Here is a 25,637-nt window from a genome sequence, read left to right as displayed (position 1 = left end):
TACTCTCCACAGCCTTTTAAACTCATGAGCCCAGAATCAGATAGCGAGAGGGGGGAGCGCTTTAAGAGGCTCTGCAGTTTTAATCCAAGACAAGAAATGATGGAAGACAAAACTAAAAAAGGAAGCACAATTAGATTGCATACACATTTTTTGCTTTAGGATGACAAGAGGGGCCATGCAGTGATAATTGCACCATTGGAATCATATCTCCTCTATGAAACCCTAATCTAGGATTTTTAATGTACTTAAAACGAAAATGAGTGCACTGATTAACGGAACTGCCTGATTGGACCCTAAGACCGTCTAAAGTATGTTTTAATAATGGTATTAATAATTCTGGTAAACGAAGGAGAGTAGGGTGTGGGAATGATCTAATGAAAGGGGACAGAAAGATGGGTGCTCCTATGACAAAAGAAGGGTTGGAATAATGGTGGGATGTAAAGGAGGTGGGAGCATGTGATGCCGAGTTTTCACATGGGTAGAAAGCACAAGGAAAAAGTAGGGGTGGTGGAAGTGGGAATAAAGAAAGCGTAAGCTGCTCTATCAAATTTAGAGGAGGAAGCCACCTCATTGGCTCAAAATTGATTTTATTTTTGTTCAAACATGTGGGTTAATGAGAACATTTGTGTCAAAACAGTAATTATGGGCAGTTTATGGCAGAAAGCTGAATTCATTGCTTCACCCATGAAAAAGGGCTACACTAAAAGAAAAGAACAAAAAAAGGGAAAGTTGCTGTGATCAAGTCTGAAGGTGATATACGCAAGGAAATTGAAGAATATAAAAAGGGAGGACCATGGCATATGGAAAGGGGGGAGTTGCTCAGCCACCTATGGATCAGTAGCATCTTTTCCCTAAGGATAACCAAGATTAGCTCATTCCATTGTGAAAGCTTATATATAGAGCCTGCGATTATGATTTATTATCTGCAACTTTTTCCTTGCACGCAATCCTGAATCAAATAACTGCTTTCCCTTTCCACATTGCAATGCAATAGGAAAGTGACATTATTGTTTTTGCAGGGTTTGGAGAGGAGTACGGGTTATGGAAATGAGATTTTAGCCCTCCAGAAGGGTGGCCTAAGAGCTGGGAGGACAAAGCCATGACGTGTTACCTAAACGAACTAGAATCAGGCAGAAGAGATAAATGATATAGCAAACTTTTTATGCCCTTAATTCAATTATCCCTGTGCTCCCTGGTGTGGAAAATTTGGCCTGGCTTCACAAGGAAACCAACTTCCATTACTTTCAAACCTGATTCTAGAAGAGAAATTGTTGTCTTTAGTAAATGGAAACGTAGACCTACATATATCTATCATCATGGTTGGTAAGTTAGGATGAAAAGCTACAAGACTATTTGTGATCTCAATCTGCTGCCTTTCACATTATATATATTATGCATTTTCTGTAGTTGGTAAGATCGCCTATACTAGAATTCAACGCAATTACATTGCCAGGGCAAATTAATTAGAAGGAAGAAAAAAAATTGTGGGGCCTGCCTATAGGTGCTTGGCCTACATCCAAGCTAACGGTCGGAATGCAAAAATCCAAGAGTAGAGCGTTAGGTTGGGGAAAAGGAAACTTGGGATTGGGATACTTTGAATAAGCTTTCTTTCTCTCTCAATTCTCCCTTCTGAATGAAGGAGTCGGAGAGCTGCAGAAAAAATTGATGGGTGGGGGCAGTTTGCTTAACTTGCAGTCTACCACATCCAAGGAAAGTTATCAAAGCAGATGGAATAGTTGTGTTTGAAACAGATCACAAAAGTTTCAATTTCCTACTCAAATGTCTAAAATCCGGGGTCCAAGTTTTATACCACTAGTTGATGGTCCACCTTAAGGGTTGGGTGCAATCCATTATCCGAAAGCATCACAAACTTATGAGTGGGGAAATAACACCTTATTTTAACTTTCAAGCATGTATAGCTTAGGATGGGCAAATGATTTGTACAATTGAATACGTACAAGCTAACATTCAATGGGAAATGGTTGCCATTTGCGAGGCAATACACTGATCTGAACCCACGTAGGAAATTGCATATGCCTGGTTTCATTGTCATTTGTGGTCCTTAGTCTTCCACTCTGATTACTTTCTTTTTGGGTCCTCTTAACAATCCAACGACCCAACAACTAATTCTGCCTTGCCTCATCATCTCATGACTTAAGTTCCAGCTGCAAAAGTTGTCTTAATCAAGGCATTCTTTGAAGTGGGTGGGAGGTTAATTTTATTCTTTTTTTCTTTTTTTCTTTTTCCCCCCTAAGCATGCAGATCTGGTTTACCATTCAGCTGATTAATAATAATACTTCAATAATAGGTATTAATCAAAATATCATCTATCTACTAATTTTTATAGATTTCTTACATAAATGCTAAAAAATTACCGACATAAATTGATGATTAGCGTTCCAAAAGAAGCATGCGGACACCTCTCACACCTCACTTCTAATACCCCCAATGCCAGATTGAATTACGGAATAGCCCTTCCATCCCTTGGCATCTCACATCTGATATATATTATGCAAAGCATTGTTCTTATTATTTAGCGCATGCTTTTAAAAGCCTTCTTTCTCTTATAAAAAAAAAACAAAAACAAATGCAAAAACGAGAAGCTTAGAAGTCAATTCAGACCCATGAATTCAAGGCAGAAATCCATGAAGCCAGACTTGAAGCGAGGACGCATTTACAGAATGAGCTGTTAAAAAAGATTAAATCCATGAGAAGTTGGAAAATGCGAACAGGTAATGAAAAAAGTGGGACCATATAGGTCTGACTGACAGAATGTGGGGAAGAGCCAAGTTAGAGATACTAAAAGGCCATGTGAGGGTAGGAGACCACCAGCTGGCTATGTCTATTACGTGGGTCTACCTCTCCCGTCCTCTCCCTTTACTCACCTCTCCCCACCCCCGCTAACTTTCCTACCTCCAAACAAACATCATCCCGATTAAATCATTTTCTACATTTGGAACCCTCTACATTTTATTTTATTCACATTAAACGACACGCTATCGAGTGGGTGTGGGTTGTTTAGAGAAATTAATTGGCGTCCCATAATTCGAAGAAAAAAAGCCTGAATTGAAGAAAACCTCCCTCGTGCCGAAAACTAATCCGTGATTGTATACCGTATACGATTCCGGAGTCACGTGGTCCGTGGTTTATGTGCTGTTTTATACCTTATATTATTCCGGGGAGAGGGCGGGGGTAGGATTGTAAATGACGCCGAGAGGGGAGGGTGGCGGTGAGAGAGCCGTTGTGGAATGCGGAGGGTATTTTGGGAAGGAGTGAGGTGAAAGTATTTTTTTTTCTTGGTTTTCGGAGGGGTGGGAGCAGAGGCACAAGTGTGTGGCAGTGGTGATATGTGCTGGTTGTGCAGTGAATAGCAAGGGAAAATGATAGTGGTTGTTGTCCTTGCAGTTACCCTTCCTTTCTTCTTCTAATGCCCCCAGCGCCGCTATTCCCCCAACTACCCTCCCTTTCTCTATCCACATTCTCTGCTCTCTATCTCTCTTCCTTCTTCTGTTGCTGCATCACTTTCTTGTCCTGAATTCTCTGGAATTCTCACACAACGAGAAAGATTTTCTAGGAAAATTTGGTCAAGAATTTCTCTCTCTTTCTCTCTTCAATCTTTTTATTTGTCTGCTTGCTATGGAACCTGGAGAGGATTGCTGCGTTAAGGTTGCGGTTCACATCCGACCACTAATCGGTGATGAGAGGCTTCAAGGGTGTAAAGACTGTGTCACTGTCATTCCTGGAAAGCCTCAGGTACACTCAGTTTCAGAATGTGAAAAACTCTAGTATAGGAGTGAATGTGAGGGATGATCAATGGATGACTCAGCTCATTTCTTTGGCACAGCTGATCTAGATCTCGCGATGCCGAGTGGGGATTGAGGATTACTGGTTTTCCTAAAAATTCTTGTAGTCTTTTTCATGTTTGACTCAATATAGTGGTGCTCTTGTGATCTGAATCTGGAGTATAATTAAATTATTAGTGCTTGATATATCCACAATTGGGTTAGGAAAATATATGAATCCGATGGTGTTGGGTTCACCTTTATGAATGGTGCTTTTGCTCATATGGGGAGTTGATTGCTTTTTAAGTTCCAGTTTTAGGAGTCCTTTCCAACATTGTATTCATCTCTTTTTTCTCTGGGAAAAGACTTGAAGAATCAGATAGGTCCATGAACATGCTTTTGCAGATTTTTCCATGGAGTTATATTTGACTGGTCATGTTTTCTGTTCGAACATATTGTAAATGGGGTCCTTAAATAAAAGAAAGGAACTCATGTGGTTTCTTGGTGGCATCTGGACTGTGGCCAGGTTGTTTTATTGGCTGTGTTGTCTTCTTCGGTTAATAATTCTCAATTTGGATCCGATATGCAATGATGGTTTTTCTGTTAGTATGTGGTATCAGTTTCTATGCATGTTCTCAGACCTGGCCAAAGCTCCTGCCCTTTTGGGAATCATGCACAGCAATGTGTATCTATGGTGTCTCATCCTCTGCATAGCAGTCAAATTAGACAATATTAGTGCCACATCTGCCATTTTGTCTTATTTTTCTTGTTCCTATTTATATTTCTGCATTTTTTTTTCTGTCGGTGAAGTACTTTCTTCATTTTCTAGGTCCATACATAATAATTGTTTTTCTTGTTATAAAATATTTTTATTCAACTCATTTACCTTTGCAAGAAATTGACTCTTTCTTATTCTAGTACCATCTATAGGCTGCTGCAAGTTCATTATTGAAAGGAAAAAAGAAAAACCAGGCAAGGAAAAGTATGAAACTAAAAAGTAGCTCTGTTGTCTCACACTTGTTTTGTTACATTTTGTATGCAACTGAGTTGGCATTGCAATAATAATCAGAAGTAGTATATAGACTTTTAATTACTGATCAATTCTCCCAGCAGAAGTAACTAAGGTTTAATATTACCAATTATATATAGTTTTAGAATTGCATTGAATTTGGTTACCCCAACTCATTTTAAATCTGTTACTGTTGTGGCCAAAATTTAGTACAGTTCTGAATCTTGTTCGAGCAACTTAAGGAATGAATATTTCCCCAAATTCAGACATTTAAGTATTTTATCATATGCTAGTTAATAATCTCAGTAGGCTTTTCCAACATGCATTCTCGTCCTGGATTAATACTTTCTTGTATTATTCACTTCCTTCGTGTGAAGTGCTGTGTGCAACATAGAGGTTCATTTGTTTGTTTCTTTCTTTTTGCCCTTATTCCTAAAGCTTAATCCATACCTATTAATGAAGTGTGTATGAAGTGTAATTTCTTGTCCAAAAGAGAAGTTACAGAACAACATGTTTTTATTAATTATAAATAATTTATTAATAATAATAAAGTTTATGAATCTCATCCTACAGCATCATACAGTTATAATATTTGTTCAACTGGGTTTGCAGAAAAAATATTTCTTTCTTTGGCATGACAATTCAGATATGTATTTGGTGATGATAGTAAGTTGAAACAAAAGTACCAATAATACAAGCTTTTTGAATGCCCTTACCTTTGTGAGTGCATGATGACTACCTAGTTTAATTTCCACCAACTTCAAGTTGTTTTATTTGGTTCACAGAGCGTGAAACTAATTGTTGGGTTTCACGGAGGTCGTTTCTGGCTATGGTGCAGGTACAAATTGGAACACATTCCTTTACGTTTGATCATGTCTACGGGAGCACTGGTTCTTCTTCATCTGCCATGTTTGAGGAATGTGTTGCTCCACTTGTTGATGGTCTATTCCAAGGATATAATGCTACCGTCCTTGCTTATGGTCAGGTAAACCCTTCTCTCCATGGGAAACTGCTCAATTTGAAACAATCAGTTACTTATGCATTGCAAAATCATATTCCTTTGGAAATTGTCATTGTTGACATTTTGAGGTGTTGCAGACAGGATCTGGGAAAACATACACCATGGGCACTGGCTTCAAAGACAGTTCTCAAATGGGACTAATCCCTCAAGTGATGAATGCTTTGTTCAACAAGATTGAAACTTTGAAGCATCAAACTGAGTTCCAATTGCATGTGTCCTTCATTGAGGTTCATTTTGTTGTTTCTTCTCTTAATCTTTTAAATTCCTTTTGACATTTGGAGAGTTATACAATGTGGTGTACTTAATTTATTTATCGAACCTATTATTTTTTTCCTTTAAGGATTGTTTCAACACCAATACAAGTTATCTATAGTTAGCAAGTCTATGTCATACTTCTTTGTGAGTAAATGATTGGACTGGTATATTACAGCAAGGGTTATGATGCGACATCCACATTAATGGTAGCAAAACTGACATGTTTCTGGACTATTTGGCACAGAATATATTTTTCAGTTTTTATTCCTTGTTTTGCTTCTATGTAGTCTAGTAAAATCAAAAGTGTCCATGGTAGCATGGTTTTTACATTATTGAACTTAGGTCTATATTTGTTCCTCATCAAGCTGTTATTTTTCAATCTGTCAGGTCTTGAGGTTTTTTGTTATATAATCTTTTGCCTCTTATATATCATTCTTATTGTAAGTTCTCAAACTGAAGTTGAAAAAATATTAACCAGTGAAACTTATACCTTAATGTTTATATCCTCGTATCTGAATGTAACTTCCAAGCTTAGTTTTGCTGATTCATATTTTCCTACCTATGATATGTGTTTCACTTTCATAGCTTGGAAAGTTAATTTGATACTAATTGAGTTTCTGCTATTTGTTTGATATCCTTTACTTTCTTCCATTCCTACTATAACAAGCATTTGACAATAAGATTGGCATGTGAAGATTTTAAAAGAAGAAGTACGAGACTTGCTGGATCCCAGTTCTGTGAACAAATCAGAGACTGCAAATGGGCACACAGGAAAAGTACCTGTCCCCGGGAAACCACCGATACAAATTCGTGAGACATCAAATGGTGTTATTACATTGGCAGGGTCTACTGAAATTGGTGTCCGTACATTAAAAGAAATGGCAGCTTGCCTAGAACAAGGATCACTGAGCAGGGCAACAGGAAGTACAAATATGAACAATCAATCAAGGTTAACCTCACATCTAATATTATTATTAACATAGGTGATGCATGATGACATTATTTTCCTAGATTAAAGAAAAATAAATGTTGTGTGATGGCATTATTTTCTTTTTCTAGGCATTTGAAGAAAAAGCCTGTCTTTTCAAAATTTCAATCCAATTCGTAGAATCTTGAGATTAGAAAATATTTAGTAATCTTTCTCACTCTTGGTGTACCAAGGAAAGCCAAGTGTTATAAACTAATTGACAGATGAGAGTTTTACCATGAATGATACCACTATTACCATGAGCCGATTATGGAGATGAAGATAAGTGTACTTGAGGCTAATTTTGTTAACAAATTATTGTTTAAAAATCTGAGCTAGTTTCATGAATTAATGAATGTTTAAGAAACTCAATTGACCCAGTGGTTTTGTTTGTAAAACCCCTGAAAGATGCTCCAAGCTTTTGCAATACGTAAAATATTATAAACTATCTAAATATATAATGAATTATATCTAAATATAATTCATTATATATAATTCTCTGGCCAAGTCAACACAGCCTTATCCAAACCAAACTTATTTTGTTTATTTTACTTACTATACTAGAAGTTACAATATTCTTTTCTAAAATTTTGAATTTTTTTCTTTAATATTTATGTGGCATGGATTAACTAGTGGGGCCCAGTTTCCATTTTAATGAAAGGCCTGGTTTCAGAGATTTTGCATTTAAACAAATACTTACTGTTAAATCTGCGGTTGTTTATGGATTTAATGACAATTGCATCTCTTGTTTATGTGAATGTACAGTCGCTCGCATGCCATCTTCACCATCACATTAGAGCAAATGAATAAGCTCAATCCTGCTTTTCCTAGTGATAGTGGTCTTAGTGAGAGTATGAGTGAAGAATATCTATGTGCCAAGTTGCATTTAGTAGACCTTGCTGGATCAGAACGAGCTAAAAGAACGGGTTCGGATGGTCTACGATTTAAGGAAGGTAGATTGAACTATCCTTTTCTTGTTGCATCTGACTACATTTTGGCCGCAATTTGATCATATGGATGCACTTTCTTTTAAACAGGGGTTCACATTAACAAGGGCCTTCTTGCACTTGGCAACGTCATTAGTGCACTTGGTGATGAGAAAAAAAGGAAAGAAGGCGTTCATGTTCCTTATCGGGACAGTAAACTTACTCGGCTTTTGCAGGTTTGACATACTTATGGTTAACTGGTTGTTTATTGTTACCACAGCTAGATGAAATTTCAATGGTTTTGGCTTGTCACTTAATGACCCATAATTCTGACTTCAACCATTGTTTGCAGTGACTAATTGAGATTATGTACTTTCAATAACGAAAAATTTCTTTCTGTTTACACCAAGAATAGGCCTACTCCTTTCTCACATACAGGCACAGAAAAAGAATTTTTGGGTCTACCATAAGGCCTGATCTCTCTCTCTCTGTTTCTCATTTTTGGTTTATTTTTATTCCTTGCTGTAAAATAATGACATTTTTTATTTCAAATAATGACATTCTTTGAAATGCTTAGGTTGAGTTTCTTTTTTATGCTTATGCCAAGTTAATGTGTGACTGAGTTTTCTTGCAACAAAATCCCTAAAACTTCTTTTCATATAAAAAGTACATAAACTTAAGAAAGCAAAGACAAACAGTGCATTTATAGTCATTCAGATGCTCAATTTGACAATTTTTTTTTACTGAAATAGTTGCGTATCAATCCGATAGCCTCCTTGCTATTTTTTTTTTTCTAATTTTTTTCATGTAGGTGAAATACCATAAAGTTTCCATTTTAATAAGGTCAGTAAATATTAGGATTGTAAGGTGAATTACCAATAGAATAAATGTTTAAATATGCTCCAGACTGTATAACATATTTCACAGTTCCCAGGTTTTATAGCTCAGTGTGTCCTTTATGTAGTTTTTGAAGTTTGATTATGATTTAATATTTGACTTTGGTATCAACCAATGACTACCTGTAATGAGGGTGGTGTCATTTCATTTATTATGAAGTGTCTTAAGTGCCAATGAAGCTTTCGTATTCCCCCCTCCCCCATCACCACCCTTTTTTTCCTTTTGTATATGTATTTTAATATTTTTACATTTCATATATATTTTTAATATTTTTAAATCTATGTTCATGCATTTTGGCAGGATTCACTTGGTGGTAACAGCAGAACTGTCATGATAGGTAAATTTTATTATTTATAATATGAAGAATTCTTGTAGGCAGCATAATATGCTGCTTAAGTAGATGCCATGAAACAGCACCATGGGTCTTGCATAGAAGTCCCCCAAGCTTCATTTTGCATTAGTACACCTCTACACAGGCCTAGCATGGAAGCAATGTGTGTCAAACCTATTGTACTATAGATTTATACTCCCAATAACATGTTATGAGAAATAAACATATATTGGTGAAAACAAAGAAAGAGAAAACAAGAGGAGGGAGTCAATTACACAGATCTAATGAGGCCCCCTCTGAATAAGGCAGGTACACCTGATCAAACGGATTTCTATAGGCTTTAAGGCAGAAAGAAAATGTAATAATACACATTATGTGGTTCACAATCCCTCGAAGGACTTCAAGGCACAAAAAACCCAGGATATGGTTTATTGACCGGCATGATCATGCTTTAGTATAAAGTAGCATACCTTGTTTTCTCTCCTTTTCCCTCTGGATAAGTAGTATACCTCATTCTATAGTTACTTTGACCTCGTTTAGAAAAAAGAAAATAGTTTTCTAACTCAGAAAACACGTTTGACAAACTTTTGATAGAAAATGGTTTTTGTGAATTTAATATGAAAACAAATTATTTTTAGAGCAAATTTGAGAGTTTTTTTTTTCTAGTGTGTTCTAATTAATACTTGAAAATATGGTGAATACTTTGTGAACTTTTACGTTGTACTCAAGTACATAGTACCTTCACAGAGAACAAGTGGAGGGAGTTGCTTTTCATATTTGAGTTCTCAAACAGAATTTTGTTCCTGAAAAATAATTGAGAATTATTTTTAAGTACAATTCTTCAAAACTATATTGTTTTTAAAAACGTTCCCAAATAGACCCTTTATTTCTTCAAATCCCCCAAGATGCTAAACTGATAATCCTTTGGGCCTTTTTCCTTCATGCACACTATTTTTCTATTAAAAAGTATCTCTCAGACAGTTTCATCTCATTTTTTACTTAATAGAAGAGGCAAAAGAACCATCATTTACTCTTAGCACATATTTGGCATTGGGCAAAAACCATCTAATCTGAATATTTAAGCTTTTGCATTCTGGCATTTCTTAGCGCTGTTGTTTCTCTGTCCTTAAAAATGCTTGACTGAAAATATTGGTGGGCAGTTATCTGATTGTAAATTAACTTTTATGAGGAATCATAGCAAAATAACTGTGGGATATTATTTGTATGTTGTGTTTTGTGTTTCTTGTTTTTTCTAATAATTTTCACTCTTTCAGGATTAGAAATGCTATCTCTATGCTACTTTTGCAATCTGTGGCAGCAAAACTTTTTCATATTTTTCTTATATTTCCAAATTTCTTCCTTTTGTAGCCTGCATTAGTCCTGCTGATATAAATGCTGAAGAAACTCTGAACACCCTAAAGTATGCAAATCGTGCTCGCAATATCCAAAATAAGCCCGTCGTAAGTTTTTTAGAATAAGCCTCAATTTTTCTTTCTTTTCCATTTTGACACATGAAGATAAAGATTCCTCGCTTTCTTGGAGGTGCCATTAATGCAGCTTTCTACTTCTATTGTTGATGTTAAACAGGTCAACAGAGATCCAATATCCAATGAGATGTTAAAGATGCGCCAACAACTAGAGTATTTGCAGGCAGAACTGTGTGCACGTGGAGGAGGTGCTTCATCTGATGAAACACAGGTATTTTGATTCTTTGCTCAAATGTTTCCATTTCCTGTTGATTCTTAGAATAAGTGCTTGTTCACTCTTAAATCATTTTTCTTTTTCTTTAGTGGAGACAATTTATATTGAAGTTCAATTATATAGGTTCTCAAGGAAAGGATTGCTTGGCTTGAAGCAACCAATGAGGACCTCTGTCGGGAACTTCATCAATACCGCAGTAGATGCCATGTTACAGAACAATGTGAAACAGATGCCCAAGTAAACGTTAGATGCTCATCTACAGATTCAGTTTTATTTTTTATTTTATGTTTTTTCTTTTTTGCTTCTCATTTGTAAGGTTGGAAAATGATCTAGTTTTTGAGGTTAGAAAACGACTTCTATTCTTTTCCTTGGTTTCTTCTTTGCACTCGAACTAATTTTTTTGTCATACTTTTCTATAGGTTCTTCTTTCTTTTTTTATCTTGAAACATTTTTACTGTTTCTCCTTACATTTGTAAGATTTGAAAATGACTTATAATTTTCTTTTTCGTCTTATCTCACTCCATGAAATATTGCTTTTGTTTTTATTATGACATAGCCAATGCCAAGAAATTGGGACTAGGGACTTGTTCAGTTTAAAGTGTTATCATAAGAGTGGGATTATCTGTTGCTCTGAATCTGAAAATTCCTCTTTCAGGATGTTCACACCTGTTCAGTGAAAAGTGATGGGCTTAAAAGGGGCTTGTCTAGTGTGGATTCATCTGATTATCAAATGGGTGAAACCATAATGGGTATGACTCTTTTTCCAGTTTAGGACTTGGTTGGAAATAATTTTTTTTAATCAATGACATCAGCTCATTTTGGTCGTGGCCTTCTGGAACATGAAGGCTGAATTTTGTCTTTGTTCTACTAGTTTTTACTTTCTCTTATCAGAGGCTCCCCCAATAATCCCTTCCCCCCTCTTTTTTTCTCTTTCTTGCTAAATATGAATTCAGGTTTGCTTTATTAGTTGAGTCCATTTCATTGAGGTTGTACTGCAAATTTTAGCAGGGGATTCCAGGGAAATGGATGAAGAAGCAGCAAAAGAATGGGAACATACACTGCTGCAAAATACAATGGACAAAGAGTTGAATGAGCTAAACAAACGTTTAGAGCAAAAGGAGGTATGGACTTCGAATTTTTTGAGTGTGTCCTTCTACCATATTAATTGTGATACATTTCCATAGGAACTATTTGCAGAACTTGTTTAGAGACCAATTGTGTTTTGCATTTGGGTTCTTATTGTAATTTCTCAAACATGCTTGTTCTACAATCATAAAAAATACAAGGTGATACAGAAATTACCGAGTTCTTAGTTGGCAAAAATGTGAAATGGTATTATATCAGAATTGATCTGAATCTCATAGAGTTAATATACTTTTATTGGTTATGATGAAAGACTTATGAGAAAAGGATTGATGTTTTTGGTGTTTTGTCATTTCAATATCTTGACAGGAGGGATCATAGAAAAATGAGTTGTCAAATAAGCTAAAATATAGATCTGAGTTTGTGAATCTTCCATTTACATTTATGGTATTTATGAAGTAAGCTTCCTGTGCAGCTTTAACATTGACAATTCTACAGGCAGCTACATCTGGGAAATTCTTTATGTCATTGATTTTTTTTTATTTGTTTCTTTTTAATATTTTTTTTAGCATTGTTGAATATATGCATCTGCACAAATGTTAAAACAGAATTCACATACCTTCTTTCCCAGGCATGTCTTTACTTTGTTATTTATGTGCAGACGGAGATGAAACTTTTTGGAGGGCTTGACACAGTGGCACTTAAGCAGCACTTTGGAAAGAAAATAGTGGAACTAGAGGAGGAGAAAAGAACAGTGCAGGTAAATAGGAGTTTTTGAACTTCTGGAGTTTCTGCCTTGTAAAAACTGAATTCCACTTGTTCACCATTTTTATTACTGCAGCAAGAGAGAGATCGTCTGTTGGCTGAAGTTGAAAACCGTGCTGCTAATTCTGATGGGCAAGCACAAAAATTGCAAGATATTCATGCCCAGAAATTAAAAACACTTGAGGCACAGGTGACTCTCATTTATATATACATATTCATTTTTTTTCAAAATGATATAATGATATTTGTTTTGGAATTTAGAAAGGGATCCATAACCTTCTTAAATTGTGAAAACTTTTCTTCGATTTATACACATTAGATACTGGATCTTAAGAAGAAGCAAGAGAGCCAGGTTCAACTTTTGAAGGAAAAACAAAAAAGTGATGAAGCAGCAAAGCGCTTGCAAGATGAAATACAATTTATCAAGGCGCAAAAGGTTGAATCCCATTTTGATCTTCTCTTTATTTTATATTCTTCATATATGTGTCACTAATTTTTTCTAATGTTATAGGTTCAATTGCAACAAAAGATAAAACAAGAGGCTGAACAGTTTCGACAGTGGAAGGCCTCTCGAGAGAAGGAACTGCTGCAGGTACTTGCCTTTCCTCTTTTCTTGATGTAAATGTTAAACTTTTTAAGATTAATCTCCTGCAATCTTATTCTATTAGTTATTATTATTATAATTTTTAAATTTACTTATGATTGTCACTTTGAGGGGTGGTATTGGGTCTATGCCACTCTCTATTAATGTTGCTTTTAAAGAAGTGAAAAACTGGTACCATGCTGCTTGCTTGCGATGGGCCAGGATAAGGATCGTTAAGTCTGTCAATTTGTCAACATGCTAGTAGGGGCCTGCAGGGTCAAATATTTACAAAGTAATAAATTAAGTCTCCTTTCAATTGGTGTATGGTACTAGTGAAAAAAATAAAAGTTTGTAACTAACAATTTTCCATGAAGAATTGTAATCTATATGGTTCTAAAATAACCTTAACAGTATGAACCATCCTAGAGGGAAGGTGATTAGGTTTATTTTAAATTTTCAACAGTTTAGTTAATTTCCAAATTAATTTTGGAATTAAATTACCTAAATATTAATCAGTTTATTCAAGAGCATAAATGTGTCCCAGATTTAATTAATCAATATGCAATCAGGAAATCAACTTTTGAAAATGGATTAGTACAAGACACGATAGTTTTATATTGAAAAATCTAAAACAGGACTATGAAACCAAGCATCTGGAAGCTATTAGATAATAGAGTACAAGAAATGTTGACCTGTGAATGTTGCATCCCACCTGAATCCATGAACTACAAATTGATATCTTCATACATCTCTTATTTCCAAGACCATGAATGCATTTTGTCACTAATGGATCATTCAGATTAATTCAGGTTAGATGTTGCACCAGAAATCCTCTGGCACACAACTCTCACAAGCTACACATTCTAACAAAAGGCAAAGGGATTTAAGTGTTTAATGACTCAAAAACCACTCAAATCCATTTTGTTATAAAATGGGATTTTTGAAAGAAAAGAAATTTCTCTCCATTTAAATCTAATTCTTAGAGGAATAAAGTTGTTCTTAGATGCAAAATTGAATTTAAAACTTTCCCATCTCCATCCCAACCCCTCTCCAGTCAGGTCTCATTTAGACGGAAGTTCTTTACTCTTCCCCTCTTGTATTTTATATGTTAATACATGTCCATGTCTTTTCTCCTAATTTATAATTTTCATAAGTTATGATGGAATTTTTTGCTTTTTGATACTTCAATTTATTCATGGTGAAGCTTTTCCAGATATGGCTCTAAGGTAAAATTGTTGATGGGAAAAGAACAATGCTTCACTTATTATTTCACAAATCAATAGGAAAGTGATAGCCATTATGTTTTAAATTATGGAGAGGAGCATCAACTAGTAAACATTTAGAGCAAAAGCTTGTGTATAACACTGCTCAACAAAAGGTTTGTGGGATAAGAGAAGTCATTGTTTGATGCATGTGTGAGATAATATCAAGTTACTTTTCCTCATACTGTTAACTTCTTTTGAATATTATTTTTTCTCTTATAGAGGTACAAGTTTCCATCAAGTATGCTTCAAATTTTATTTACTTGTGCACTTTAATTGAATAGCATTCGTATTATACTTCCATGTGTTGATTATGCATTTGCAAAAACAGTTACGGAAGGAGGGGAGGCGGAATGAGTACGAAAGGCATAAACTGCAGACCCTAAATCAGCGTCAAAAAATGGTAAGAAGTTCTTTGTTGCTTGTGTATTATTTATTTATTCTTCCGGCTCATCAAGGACATTTTAAAGAAGAACTAACACCATCTTTAGCAGGAAACAAATTTTGACTGTTATAAGCCTCTGAAACTATGCTGAATCCGGGTTTTCCTATGCTCTTTCTTTATAAAATATTCAGATTTCATTTTAGTTGTGCCACTTTCTTGAGGATCTGTTTATATGGATCGTCTATAGTTCTATCTGCTAGATTCTTGTTCAGGGATTTTGTGTCTCAGAGATTGGAACAGATCTATTTCTGTTCCTCCACAGAGCATTGTTGTTTGGGTAAATTATTTGATGCTTCCTGCTGCTTCTATCCAAACTGAATTGTTCACCAAGAGTTAGAAAAAAAAATTGCCACACTTAAATATGGGATGCCTCTTTTCTTTTGGAGTTGATGCCTACAATTTAAGGAGAGGAATGTAAGTAACCACTTTGGTTATTTGAAGAAGGGAAATCTATTTTTATTGAGTTAATTCCAAAATCTCTTAAAAATGAATATTATGCTCATGAACCATAAAATCAAAATCAGAAGCATTATTAATGATGCCTCCAACTTTATTATAAAATAAACAAACATCACAAGCACCGTCAATACAATATGGAGGTTTCAAATATCAGAAATAATTGCAGCTTTTTGTTGGAATAATCTTCTGTTTTGCAGGTTCTTCAGCGAAAGACAGAGGAAGCTGCTATGGCCACCAAAAGGCTAAAAGAGTTGCTAGAAGCTCGCAAGTCTTCAGCACGTGAAAACTCAGGTATGTTTTTTCTTTGAATTTTATGTCTTTTATAGGCTGGTGATTTGGACTCTTAACCAAGAAGTACACCCTCATTTTAATAAATAAAGCTTCAGAAAGGAAAAATGCTCCTTCATGTAAGCTGATGTAGGACTATTTGTACTTCTCAATGTGTTGTATAAAAGGCAGTCTCCTCCTTATAGAAAACATGGGTTTTTTGCATCATGGGCCCTTTCCTTGTGCATTCCAGTTTTCTAATGGTATGTCATCTTTCAGGTATTACCAATGGAAATGGAACAAATGGGCAGGTAATAATCTATATTCCTTGTTTCATGGTATGTCCATAGTAATAGTACTACCTCTTTTTATTTCAATTGATTTTAACTAAAGTTTCATGTTTAGAGCAATGAGAAATCTCTACAACGCTGGCTTGATCATGAGCTAGAAGTCATGGTGAATGTGCATGAAGTTCGTTTTGAATATGAGAAGCAAAGCCAAGTGTGCGTATTTTGCAATGTGTTTTCTTATTTAACTGCTGGTCAAACTATCATGGTATAGTTTTGTTAATTATGCTGCCCTCTACAGACGAGCTGCACTGGCAGAAGAGTTAGCAGTGCTGAAACAAGTGGATGAGTTTGCTTTGAAGGGGCTTAGTCCTCCACGAGGAAAGAATGGACTTTCTAGGTATAGACTATATAAAAATGTTTATTTTATTTATTCCATTTTTTTTCCCTTTCTCTTGTTTAATGATAGATCACAATATGCCACATCTAGAATAGAGTTGGGCTTAACCTTTTTTTCATGCTTGTTCAGAGTGTCCTCCATGTCACCAAATGCAAGGATGGCAAGAATATCTTCTCTTGAGAACATGCTCAGCATTTCCTCAAATTCACTTGTGGCAATGGCTTCACAACTTTCAGAGGCAGAAGAAAGGGAGCGTGCTTTCACTAGCCGTGGACGTTGGAATCAGTTGCGATCAATGGGAGATGCTAAAAGCTTGCTTCAATATATGTTCAATTCTGTTGCAGACACAAGGTATTCCGCTGAACCTCCTCTGATAATGCAATTTGATAAAGAGATTAAAATGCAAATATGAAAAAGGTTGAGTTATTATATGGAGAAAGTAAGAGAAAGAAGTGTAAACTAATGAAGCCTGTTTGCACAAGCCATTTCTTAGTAGCCATAAAAATTCCACTTTAAAAAGAAAAAACAGGGACAAACTCCAAGTTTTAAGAGAGCCCAATCTGGGACCTATCTTGCCCCTATTCTGGAGGTGATGCTGTTTAACAACTGAAACAGTACCCTGTCTTCATGATTTCGGTAGAGAAGGACCAGATAAAAGGAAGGGGCATATTTCTCTTGGTTTGATATTCTAACATGTCTAAGACCCCTCTTATTTTGTGATAAAGACCTTTAGTTTCTTGATATCCAATATCCACCTACTATAAATCCTCAGGCTTTCTGTATAGCCAGTCAGATATCTTTCCTCCCAGACATGCTAAAAGCACAGATTCTTTAGACTGGGTGGCGTCTGGCCAGCTTAGTTGATCCTGTCAAATTATCATCTTTTGCAATTATTTTTTCTATTTTCAAAATGATTAATTTTTAGGGGCAGTATGAATATTCTTCTTTTTAGCTACCGCAGTTGGTAATATTTGTTATGCCTGGTTGAAACTTTGAAGTGTCTGTTGGTGTGTTGGACAGGTGCCAGTTATGGGAGAAGGAATTAGAAATCAAAGAAATGAAAGACCAACTGAAAGAACTTGTAGGTCTACTACGACAGAGTGAATTACGAAGAAAGGAAGTTGAGAAGGAGCTAAAATTGAGAGAACAAGCTGTTGCCATTGCACTGGCTACACAAGCTTCTGTAAGATCATGTCTTTTGTGTCTGAGTTTTATTTTTGTGTAGTAGTATACAAGCAAATATTGGAACACATTTGAGAATGCAATCGGAGGTTAAAAATATTACAAGGCAGGTGTACAGAAATTCATGTGAAATCCAAGTAATGGAAAAAATATTTTTGATGAGGTCTGTTGTCTGACTCTGTGCAAGGCAACCTTCTGTGTTCTGAGTTTGCCCCCAGTCTCTAAATAATTGGAAAATGATATCTTCATAATGAGTTTTGAGGTCCTTTTGACAGGCTTGCAGAACCATTATGGATGTTTTCACTTGTTTGCCTAATCTAGATGTAAACCTGAATTTCTCAGTATTTAGTTTTTATTTCCACCTTTCAGGCTGGCAATGTTCAGGAGAAGTCGCAGAGCTCATTGAAACACTTTGCTGATGAAATGAGCGGTCCCTTGTCCCCAATGTCTGTCCCAGCACAGAAACAGCTTAAATATACAGCTGGAATTGCTAATGGCTTGGTCAGGGAGCGGGTAGCTTTTATAGATCAGACACGAAAGGTTAATTTCCTTCTTGTTGCCTTCTTTCTGTTGAATTATACCCTCCTGTGTAAGGCTTTATAAGGTGGGATTCTCTATGAGTGCAGATGGTACCAGTTGGACCATTGTCAATGAAGAAACTAGCTGTAGTAGGACAAGCTGGGAAGCTGTGGAGATGGAAAAGGAGTCATCACCAGTGGCTATTACAGTTCAAATGGAAGTGGCAGAAACCATGGAGACTCTCAGAATGGATTAGGCACAGTGATGAAACAATCATGAGGGCAAGGCCCCGTACACAGGTTCTGACAGACAAGCTGGGAAGCTATGGAAATGGAAAAGGAGTCGTCAACAGTGGCTGTTACAGTTCAAATGGAAGTGGCAGAAACCATAGAGACTCTCGGAATGGGTTAGGCACAGTGATGAAACAATCATGAGGGCAAAGGCTCCATCCACGGGTTCTGACAGATGCAATGGGATGCACCAGGTCACCAACTTGTATTTCCAGGATATTAATCTTTGACTTCTACATGTGACTCCAACACATGGCACGGGGAAGAGCATAAAATAAGTGCAGGTAATCTTTCACTGAATTGGCCGAATTTGCCTTTGCAATTTCTATTGAGTTTTACATATTTGGGGGTTCTGTCAATGAACAACGATATGAATATTATCTACAACTATGAATTCATAAAGGACAATGTGTTTTTGGTGAAAGATATACTAAGGTGTTGCATGCAATGCTTAATAGATCAGGAGAATGATAAAAACTGCACCCCTATTTTTAAGAGAAATGATACTTAAATGGAACATATTTAGAGAGTAAGAGCTGCCAGCTATGGACTCAAGATCAGTTTGTTAACCACTGCTCATGGCTTGGTTTGAGTGAAATATGGTATGGGAGATTCCAGGCTTGAGTGTTGTCATGTTTTCTCTGGGAAAAGAAGAGTCATTTTGATGAAATAGTCAATTGAAACATAGATGCACATAACTAACGTAAAATAATTGTTCTGAAAGCTTATGCACTTTCTAGATGATCAAATGACCTTGCTGCAGGCAAGGCCAAGTTTTTCAGCCTCAAAGAACTTCCTATGTATCAATGAACCTCATAATATTCTCTCTCGTGGATGCAGTGTGCTGTAAAGTTGCTGTTGGGGATCTCTGCTTTTAATTGCTGTCTTCAACAAGTTGAATTTGGGTAAATAGGTTTGTAGTCTGGAATTCTTAGCTGTAGTCACAACATTCGGAGCATCTTGTAAAGTAGGTTTGGTGCTACCGATGGAGTACTCATTGGAAAAAATGCTGCGGATAAAAGGGTGTAAAGGGTGATACATGAAAGGAGATCTGCCCTGAGATGGTGATCTCTGCTGTTTTGATATATATACATTTTCTTTGATAGCAATTGCCTCAATGGAAGAAATTCTTCCATCAGGTCACAGTAATGTGTATTAAAGCTTCTCTTTATATAATTTTTCTCTTTTGATTTCATTTTGTGGCTAATTTGATGTAGTGTTTTTGTGTGTAAGCACAAATACTGATTTTGTTGAAAGAATTGAATTCAGTAGCATTTCTATTACAACAAAGGGAGATTCTTTTATAGGAATCCATTTCAGTGATTTTACTGTTTGTAAGCATAAATGTTGATTGTGTTGAAACAAATTGTAACTCTGTACAAGTTCACAGCAGCAGTGAAATTTCTTTTTCCTTTGTACTTCTTTGGATTTTGTCTCTTTTTTTCTTTTTACTTCATCCATTACAGGAATAAAATAACAATAAGGTATAGGATAGACGCGAACAATGAATTGATGAAGAATATAGGTTTAGGCATGAATTATGCATGGATGAAAGATGGCAGCAGTGGACTCACGCCAAACCTAACCTTTTTGCTGGTTAGATATGGGGAGTTTCTTCCTCATTTAAAACAGTCAAAGTGTCGCTATTTTCGCTTTCAGCCCGTTAGGACTCCCCCAGATGATCACATTAACCCAGCCACATGTAGACGAATTTGGACTAACATTTTTTGTTTTTCTTTCCAGCACTGTTTCATGATTTTCTCCATCTAAGCTGTCCACTTGGGACTCAATTCAGCATCAGAATCCAATTTACGTTAATAGAATCCTGAGAATCGACTTTCAGATTTGTTGAAAAGATCAGAATTTGATCTTACGAGTCGAGCTCTCATGGAGGCCTCAAGGGAATGGCAACGTAACAGTAGTAGACATGTAAGTGGGCAGCCAGCATTTACGGCCGTGTAGTAAAGAAGGTGGTTGTGGTGTGTCTGTCAGCGGTGGAGAAGTAAAAATGGCTATGGCTGCTGCTGCAGTCGAAATGGCAGTTCTGGGGAATGCAGTGCAGGAGCTGATTTGGTTGGGCTGTAAAAATTTTCGATCTGAGAACTTCAAATTAACTGAAAATCAGATAATGACAAGCACTACAAACCGAAAATCATCTAAAGACAAGGATTAGAGCCCCCAATTCTCTCTCTCTCTCTCTACTTATGCATATCTGAAATCTGGATAAGATACAAGATCTTGTAAAGCAAATGCCACCGGGTATAACAGGAAAACAAGCATAGATAGAACACTATAGGATCACAACCAAGTCCACAGGCAAAGACAATCAACAAATCCTGCCAAGTAGGCTGAGTATGATATAGGACACCACCAGAACATAAAGCACTGTTGCAAACACTAACAATATTACTATGTCAAAACACCGCCAAATGCTTCATCCAATTATTTGCCTAAATTCTACAACAAAGGTTTTTCGCTATGAACATACAAAACTCTAGACTATTATACAAAGTGGATGTGCCTTAGAAATTCACTCCACTTCAGGTAATGCATGGCCTCTAAATCAGGCATTCAACTTGTTTATGGTCACTACGTCCGGCATGTGTGGCTAATAAATAAAGCAGGAACTGAAAGCAACAAGACATTCAAACCAAATACAAGTACGATGCAGTTCCGCAAACATACGCTAAGAAGACCAAGTACCCTGCAAAGTCAGATTTTGCAACACCAGTATGCATAGTGCTCATCTTTGCGATGATTGCTAACAAGACCTCCACATTGTAAACAGATGAAACTGCTACCATCTGAGAATGCATCCAACACAATTTGTCTCCTACCAGTTTCAGCCAGTATGGAAGTTTCATTAGAATCTGGTGCAATAGATGGACTAACCACATCATGTGGTGAAGGTTCAGCATTGCAAGGCTCGACTTCTGCAATTGCACACTCAGCAAACAAACAAGCCAACTGATCAGCAGCAGCATTGGCTTGCAGTCTATTTCTATATAGCTCACGAGCTCGGTGTAGAGACTGAAATATAGCCTCATCTCCACCTCTGGTTCTCATTGCCATAACAACCTGTTTCCAACACTGCATAAGTACTCAAGATAGAATCGTTCAAAGGACCATTTCTTGTATTCTTAATATATTTATGCTTTCTGGCTCTTAAGTTATATATAAAATGTTTCCATCATTTTTTTAGTCAATCAATGGTGCAAAGAACTTAATAGAGAAATAGCAATACATGCATGCACAAAGCAACCAAAGGGGTTTGAATCATACAAGGCTATGAAACCATTATAGAATTTCAAGCACACTGAAAATCCATTGAAGGAAAATTTGAATCTTCCGCACACACAATGAGTACATAAACATAAAAAGAATTACAATAGAAACAATCTATCTCCATGATCTAGTATGATGAAGAGCGCCTAAAAGATATTCATATTCTTCTAATTTCATGTAGTCAAAAGTACAGTGAGTAGAGAAATGTGCCACACAATAAAATGCTTTGCAGTCTATGGCCCTATTGGCATGCAAAGAGTCAAGAAACGGAATGAATGAAACATAACCAATGGGATGCAACATGCAGGCATTATTTCACTGACTTCTCCAATTTTAGGGACAACTCCAAGGACTACGTCACAGGCAGTATCCCTTACCATCCCCCCTCTCTTTTATCCATTTTCCTATGACAGGCACCTCATATATGGGCAGTGTCAGAACTAGATTATACCCATAATTAGATTAGCTGCATATTTGTCTCAAATGATGCTTGTATTTTGTATCCTTGTCATATAGTAGGTTGGGATAAATAAAAAGCCATCATGCATTGTTGATATGGTTTTCTCATCATTCTGACAATGATATTTTGAGAGGTGGGGGCTCAATAACTAATAGTGATTGAGAAAGATCTAAAATCATGAAAAAATTATTGCAGGGTGCAAACATTAGTTGACAGGTTTGAAGGAAGAAGGAATTGGCTTGTCAAGATAAAGTGCAAACAGAAGTCACTTGTGTAGTCAGAGAGTTAATAGTTTGGATGATAGTGCGAAAATCATTAAAAAAAATCAGAGCCTAAATGATATCCTAGAATATTTTCAGGAACAAAATTGTTCTACAATCAAGTCTGAGGGTAGTCCAAAGTACTAGAATATTCAATCAAATAGTTCAGCAGGGAATACATCATGAAGGAGGACCATCTAAATAGATTCTCTCAACACTATTTTTCTAATTTGTGATCTAAACATGCTTCCCACTAACATAAGATTCTTTGGTTTGAAGCCCTTGAGGCCTAGCTCAAGTGGTAAAGGGATGGGGAGGGTTTGTGGGAGGTTCAAGGTTCAAGTCCCAATGGGGACAAAAATTTACCTATAAAAAAAAAATAAAAATTCTTTGGTTTGAAGGACTTAGGATGACAGATGGCTGATTAGTACTTTTAATTTGATGGGGAATATGGAATTGGTTCTGATAGTTCCACCTTGAGTGTTATCCAAGAGTTTTGGGTAACCATAGAACCCAATTTACTGAAATTTTCCAATCAATTTCATGCTATTTAGGATCCATTTATCTGTCGTATGGCTGATGTAAGTTGCACTCTCAGACCCATCAACAAATCACAAGTGAACTATTTATTCATTTGATTATTTGATAGGTAGATTACAAGTGACTTTATGGTAGTCTCAAATTCCCTTAAATCTATTCATCTCTTGCCCTTTTAGAGTTCCCTCACCTCTCTTGATCTAAAAATGTTTGTAACAGTGATCGTGTCACTCCCCTGCTATCAAAACTTTTACAGAACTTTATTTTCTTCAGGAATTAGCGCTTACTGTCATGAAATTCATTGGGTGATTCTATTTGCTATCCTTCCTAAGCTCTTTCTTATTTTAGTTGGCATGGTCCTCTAAGGCTCTCTCCAAAGTCAAAGTTATTTGCTCAACCTGTACCCATAGCACTGCCAGCCCATGGCAAGAAGCTCTTTCTAATGTTAAAGCCATTCGGAATAGAATTAGATGGGTCATCAATTGCAAGTAACTCACCAAGATTTTGATTCTTAACATCGCCAAAGATGGGTGCAATGTGGGCTTTAATCCATACCAATCACGGTAGCAGGCGATCAAAGATGCCCCTTACAGTCCCACAATCACCCAACCCAGATGCCTCGTTAGGACATCCATCCATTTCTCCTGTGAAATCCATAACCCAGGCACATGTAATCATCATTATCTCAAGAACAAAACCCTTTCCGCAACACTGAATACAGCAAGCCATACAAGATTACCCCAGAAATTCAGCCAAAAAATTACAAAATACATCTAAAAATCAGAAGCATTAAAAAGAAATCTTCTTTCAGAGGAAAGGAAAAGAATCGAACCATCAAACATAGGGAAGCATTTACGGAAAGAAGTAAAGGAAGAAATTAAAGAAATAGGAAAAGAAGATAGATGGAAGAAAAAGGAGTTGGTAAATTGAATGTGGGGTGGGAGTACCGTTTGGAGGGCCTGAGAGGGCTTCCCTTCATTGATGAGTTGGCGAGCCAACGAGAGTAAGTCTTTAACGACGTCGTTCTGGTTGGTTCCCGACGCCGCCGTTTCTGTATCCATCATTTCTGAGTCCTCCCTGTCCATGGCATCTGGTCTAAATTTTTCTTCTTTCCCTTTTTCTTCCTCTCCTTGTTTCTGTCTTCTTCTTTCCATCCTAGGTAATTAGCAAGTATTTGTGTTGCGACTAGATGTTTCCAGCAATTTCCAGCAGGACCCCTCACCCCGCACCCCCTTCTCCTCGTCTCTCACCAAGGAAGATTTTTGGATTTGCAGAGCTTGGTTTTGGGTTGGCCCTCTTCCCAGTATCTTCTTGGGCTATGATCTGTCCTATGGTTATTTAAGCCCATATACCTAATTCTTCCGTCCTCTTAAAGGAATTCCAACCCAAGTCCAAGCCCTTTAGGCAATAACTTCATTGATTTTTCATTTTTTTTCTTTCTTTTCTTTAGTTTTATTTAATTATTTATTTTGTTGTGCTTTAAGGTCAGAGTATAGATCAATCAAAACAATAAATTAATCATAATAAGTTATCTAAGATTACAGACTTGACCGACCATGAGTTAGGGTAATGGAAAAAATATTTCCGAATCTATTCTAGTTTTTGTCAATTAAGAAAGAGAGATTGGATTTAAAGTAAAAATTATGGACAAAAATCCTTTGAGACAATTTATTTTTATTATTATTTAAATAAAAATTATAACAAAAAATCATCTTTTCAAGAGACTATTTCTAAAAATTCTTTAAAGAAAAACTTGTCTATTCAAAATATGATTTCTATTTATTTATTTATTTAAAAAATTATATATTAAAATAGTCTTTTGAATAGATAATTTTAAAAAAATAAAGAAAAATTAAAAGAAGAAATCGTCTTTTCAAAAGACGATTTATTTAAAATAAAAAACAATCATGAGGAAGACGATTTCAAAAAATTAACTTTCTTTTTATGTTTTCTTATTTTTAATAATTTTTAACAAATAATGTATTTTAATAATAAAATTATTATAAATATATGCATTTTAAAATTAATTGATTTTATGTTTATTATTATTGATATATTATTTAAAATTATAATATTTATAAAATCTCATATTGATTAAAACAATATTTTGGTTTTTATCTCTAATTTTATCTTTCAATTAATTTAATTTTATACTCATTTTTATTTCTACTATAAGCAATAAATATTTTAATTTTAAAATTTTATTTATTATTTTTTTTCACTTCCACATTACTTCTTAATATATTTTTTTTAATAACAATTATTTTCAATCAGTCTAAAGTATTGAGAATAAATAAAATTTTAATTTTAAGAAAATCACTTTTTGAATAAACAATGATATAGCATTGTGTTATTCACTAAAAATAAGAAAACAAGTACAATAATATAATTATTATAAATATATGTATTATAAAATTAATTAATTTATCTACTAAATTAATATATAAAAATAATTATAATTATTAAGATATATTATTTATCAATAATAATATTTATAAAAGTATAAATTATGTCTAGCATCTTATATTTAAAAATACTATTTTTTATTAAGTTAGATATCAATTTAAAAAATATTTTGGTCTTTATTTCAATTTTATATTTAAATTAATTTAGTTAATTATAACAATAAATGGAAACTAATTTAATTTTATATTCTTTTTTTAT

General features: G+C 35.5%; 2 protein-coding genes across 7 annotated transcripts; one reads left to right on the top strand and one right to left on the bottom strand.

Moving 5' to 3' along the window:
- Positions 1-3,073: 3,073 nt before the first annotated feature.
- LOC100255840 (kinesin-like protein KIN-4A) lies at positions 3,074-19,849 on the top strand. Of its 5 annotated transcripts, none has more exons than XM_010666256.3 (26): positions 3,074-3,753; positions 5,630-5,776; positions 5,890-6,039; positions 6,763-7,016; positions 7,800-7,987; positions 8,072-8,196; positions 9,158-9,194; positions 10,557-10,648; positions 10,776-10,886; positions 11,013-11,126; positions 11,545-11,638; positions 11,898-12,010; positions 12,634-12,732; positions 12,814-12,927; positions 13,057-13,173; positions 13,249-13,329; positions 14,914-14,985; positions 15,684-15,777; positions 16,033-16,064; positions 16,159-16,256; positions 16,342-16,440; positions 16,570-16,791; positions 17,461-17,623; positions 17,992-18,162; positions 18,249-18,715; positions 19,272-19,849. In XM_010666256.3, exons 1-25 carry the CDS (start codon positions 3,637-3,639, stop codon positions 18,573-18,575), a joined length of 3,231 nt encoding a protein of 1,076 aa, XP_010664558.1. In that variant the 5' UTR covers positions 3,074-3,636; the 3' UTR covers positions 18,576-18,715; positions 19,272-19,849. The 5 variants fall into 5 exon arrangements, with proteins under 5 accessions (XP_010664558.1, XP_010664557.1, XP_010664556.1 ...); XM_010666255.3 differs by having other exon boundaries at positions 11,895-12,010; XM_010666254.3 differs by having other exon boundaries at positions 11,013-11,132.
- Positions 19,850-20,693: 844 nt separating this feature from the next.
- On the bottom strand, positions 20,694-24,302 carry LOC100257564 (uncharacterized). 2 transcript variants are annotated; one of them, XM_002284918.5, is made up of 2 exons: positions 23,921-24,302; positions 20,694-21,509 (listed from the first exon to the last, which is right to left on the bottom strand). In XM_002284918.5, the coding sequence occupies exons 1-2, from the start codon at positions 24,125-24,127 to the stop codon at positions 21,144-21,146; spliced, it is 573 nt and encodes a 190-aa protein (XP_002284954.1). In that variant the 5' UTR covers positions 24,128-24,302; the 3' UTR covers positions 20,694-21,143. The 2 variants fall into 2 exon arrangements, with proteins under 2 accessions (XP_002284954.1, XP_059591047.1); XM_059735064.1 differs by having other exon boundaries at positions 20,694-21,521; positions 23,921-24,272.
- Positions 24,303-25,637: the final 1,335 nt, after the last annotated feature.

Source organism: Vitis vinifera, chromosome 18 (genome assembly GCF_030704535.1).
Source record: "Vitis vinifera cultivar Pinot Noir 40024 chromosome 18, ASM3070453v1".
In the NCBI taxonomy this organism is placed as follows: domain Eukaryota; kingdom Viridiplantae; phylum Streptophyta; class Magnoliopsida; order Vitales; family Vitaceae; genus Vitis; species Vitis vinifera.
The sequence above is the reverse complement of the archived record's forward strand: the minus strand, read 5'-3'. Positions and strand labels throughout refer to the sequence as shown.

What these genes read in the sequence shown, in the direction of transcription:
- LOC100257564 (XM_059735064.1), bottom strand. Translation starts at nt 24,127, where the DNA reads ATGGAAAGAAGAAGACAGAAACAAGGAGAGGAAGAAAAAGGGAAAGAA. An exon ending in CCTCTCAGGCCCTCCAAACG is followed by an intron (nt 21,522 to 23,920) that starts GTACTCCCACCC and finishes GTACTTATGCAG; the next exon opens with TGTTGGAAACAGGTTGTTAT.
- LOC100255840 (XM_010666253.3), top strand. Translation starts at nt 3,637, where the DNA reads ATGGAACCTGGAGAGGATTGCTGCGTTAAGGTTGCGGTTCACATCCGA. An exon ending in AACGTTTAGAGCAAAAGGAG is followed by an intron (nt 12,011 to 12,633) that starts GTATGGACTTCG and finishes ATTTATGTGCAG; the next exon opens with ACGGAGATGAAACTTTTTGG. An exon ending in TTCAGCACGTGAAAACTCAG is followed by an intron (nt 15,778 to 16,032) that starts GTATGTTTTTTC and finishes GTCATCTTTCAG; the next exon opens with GTATTACCAATGGAAATGGA.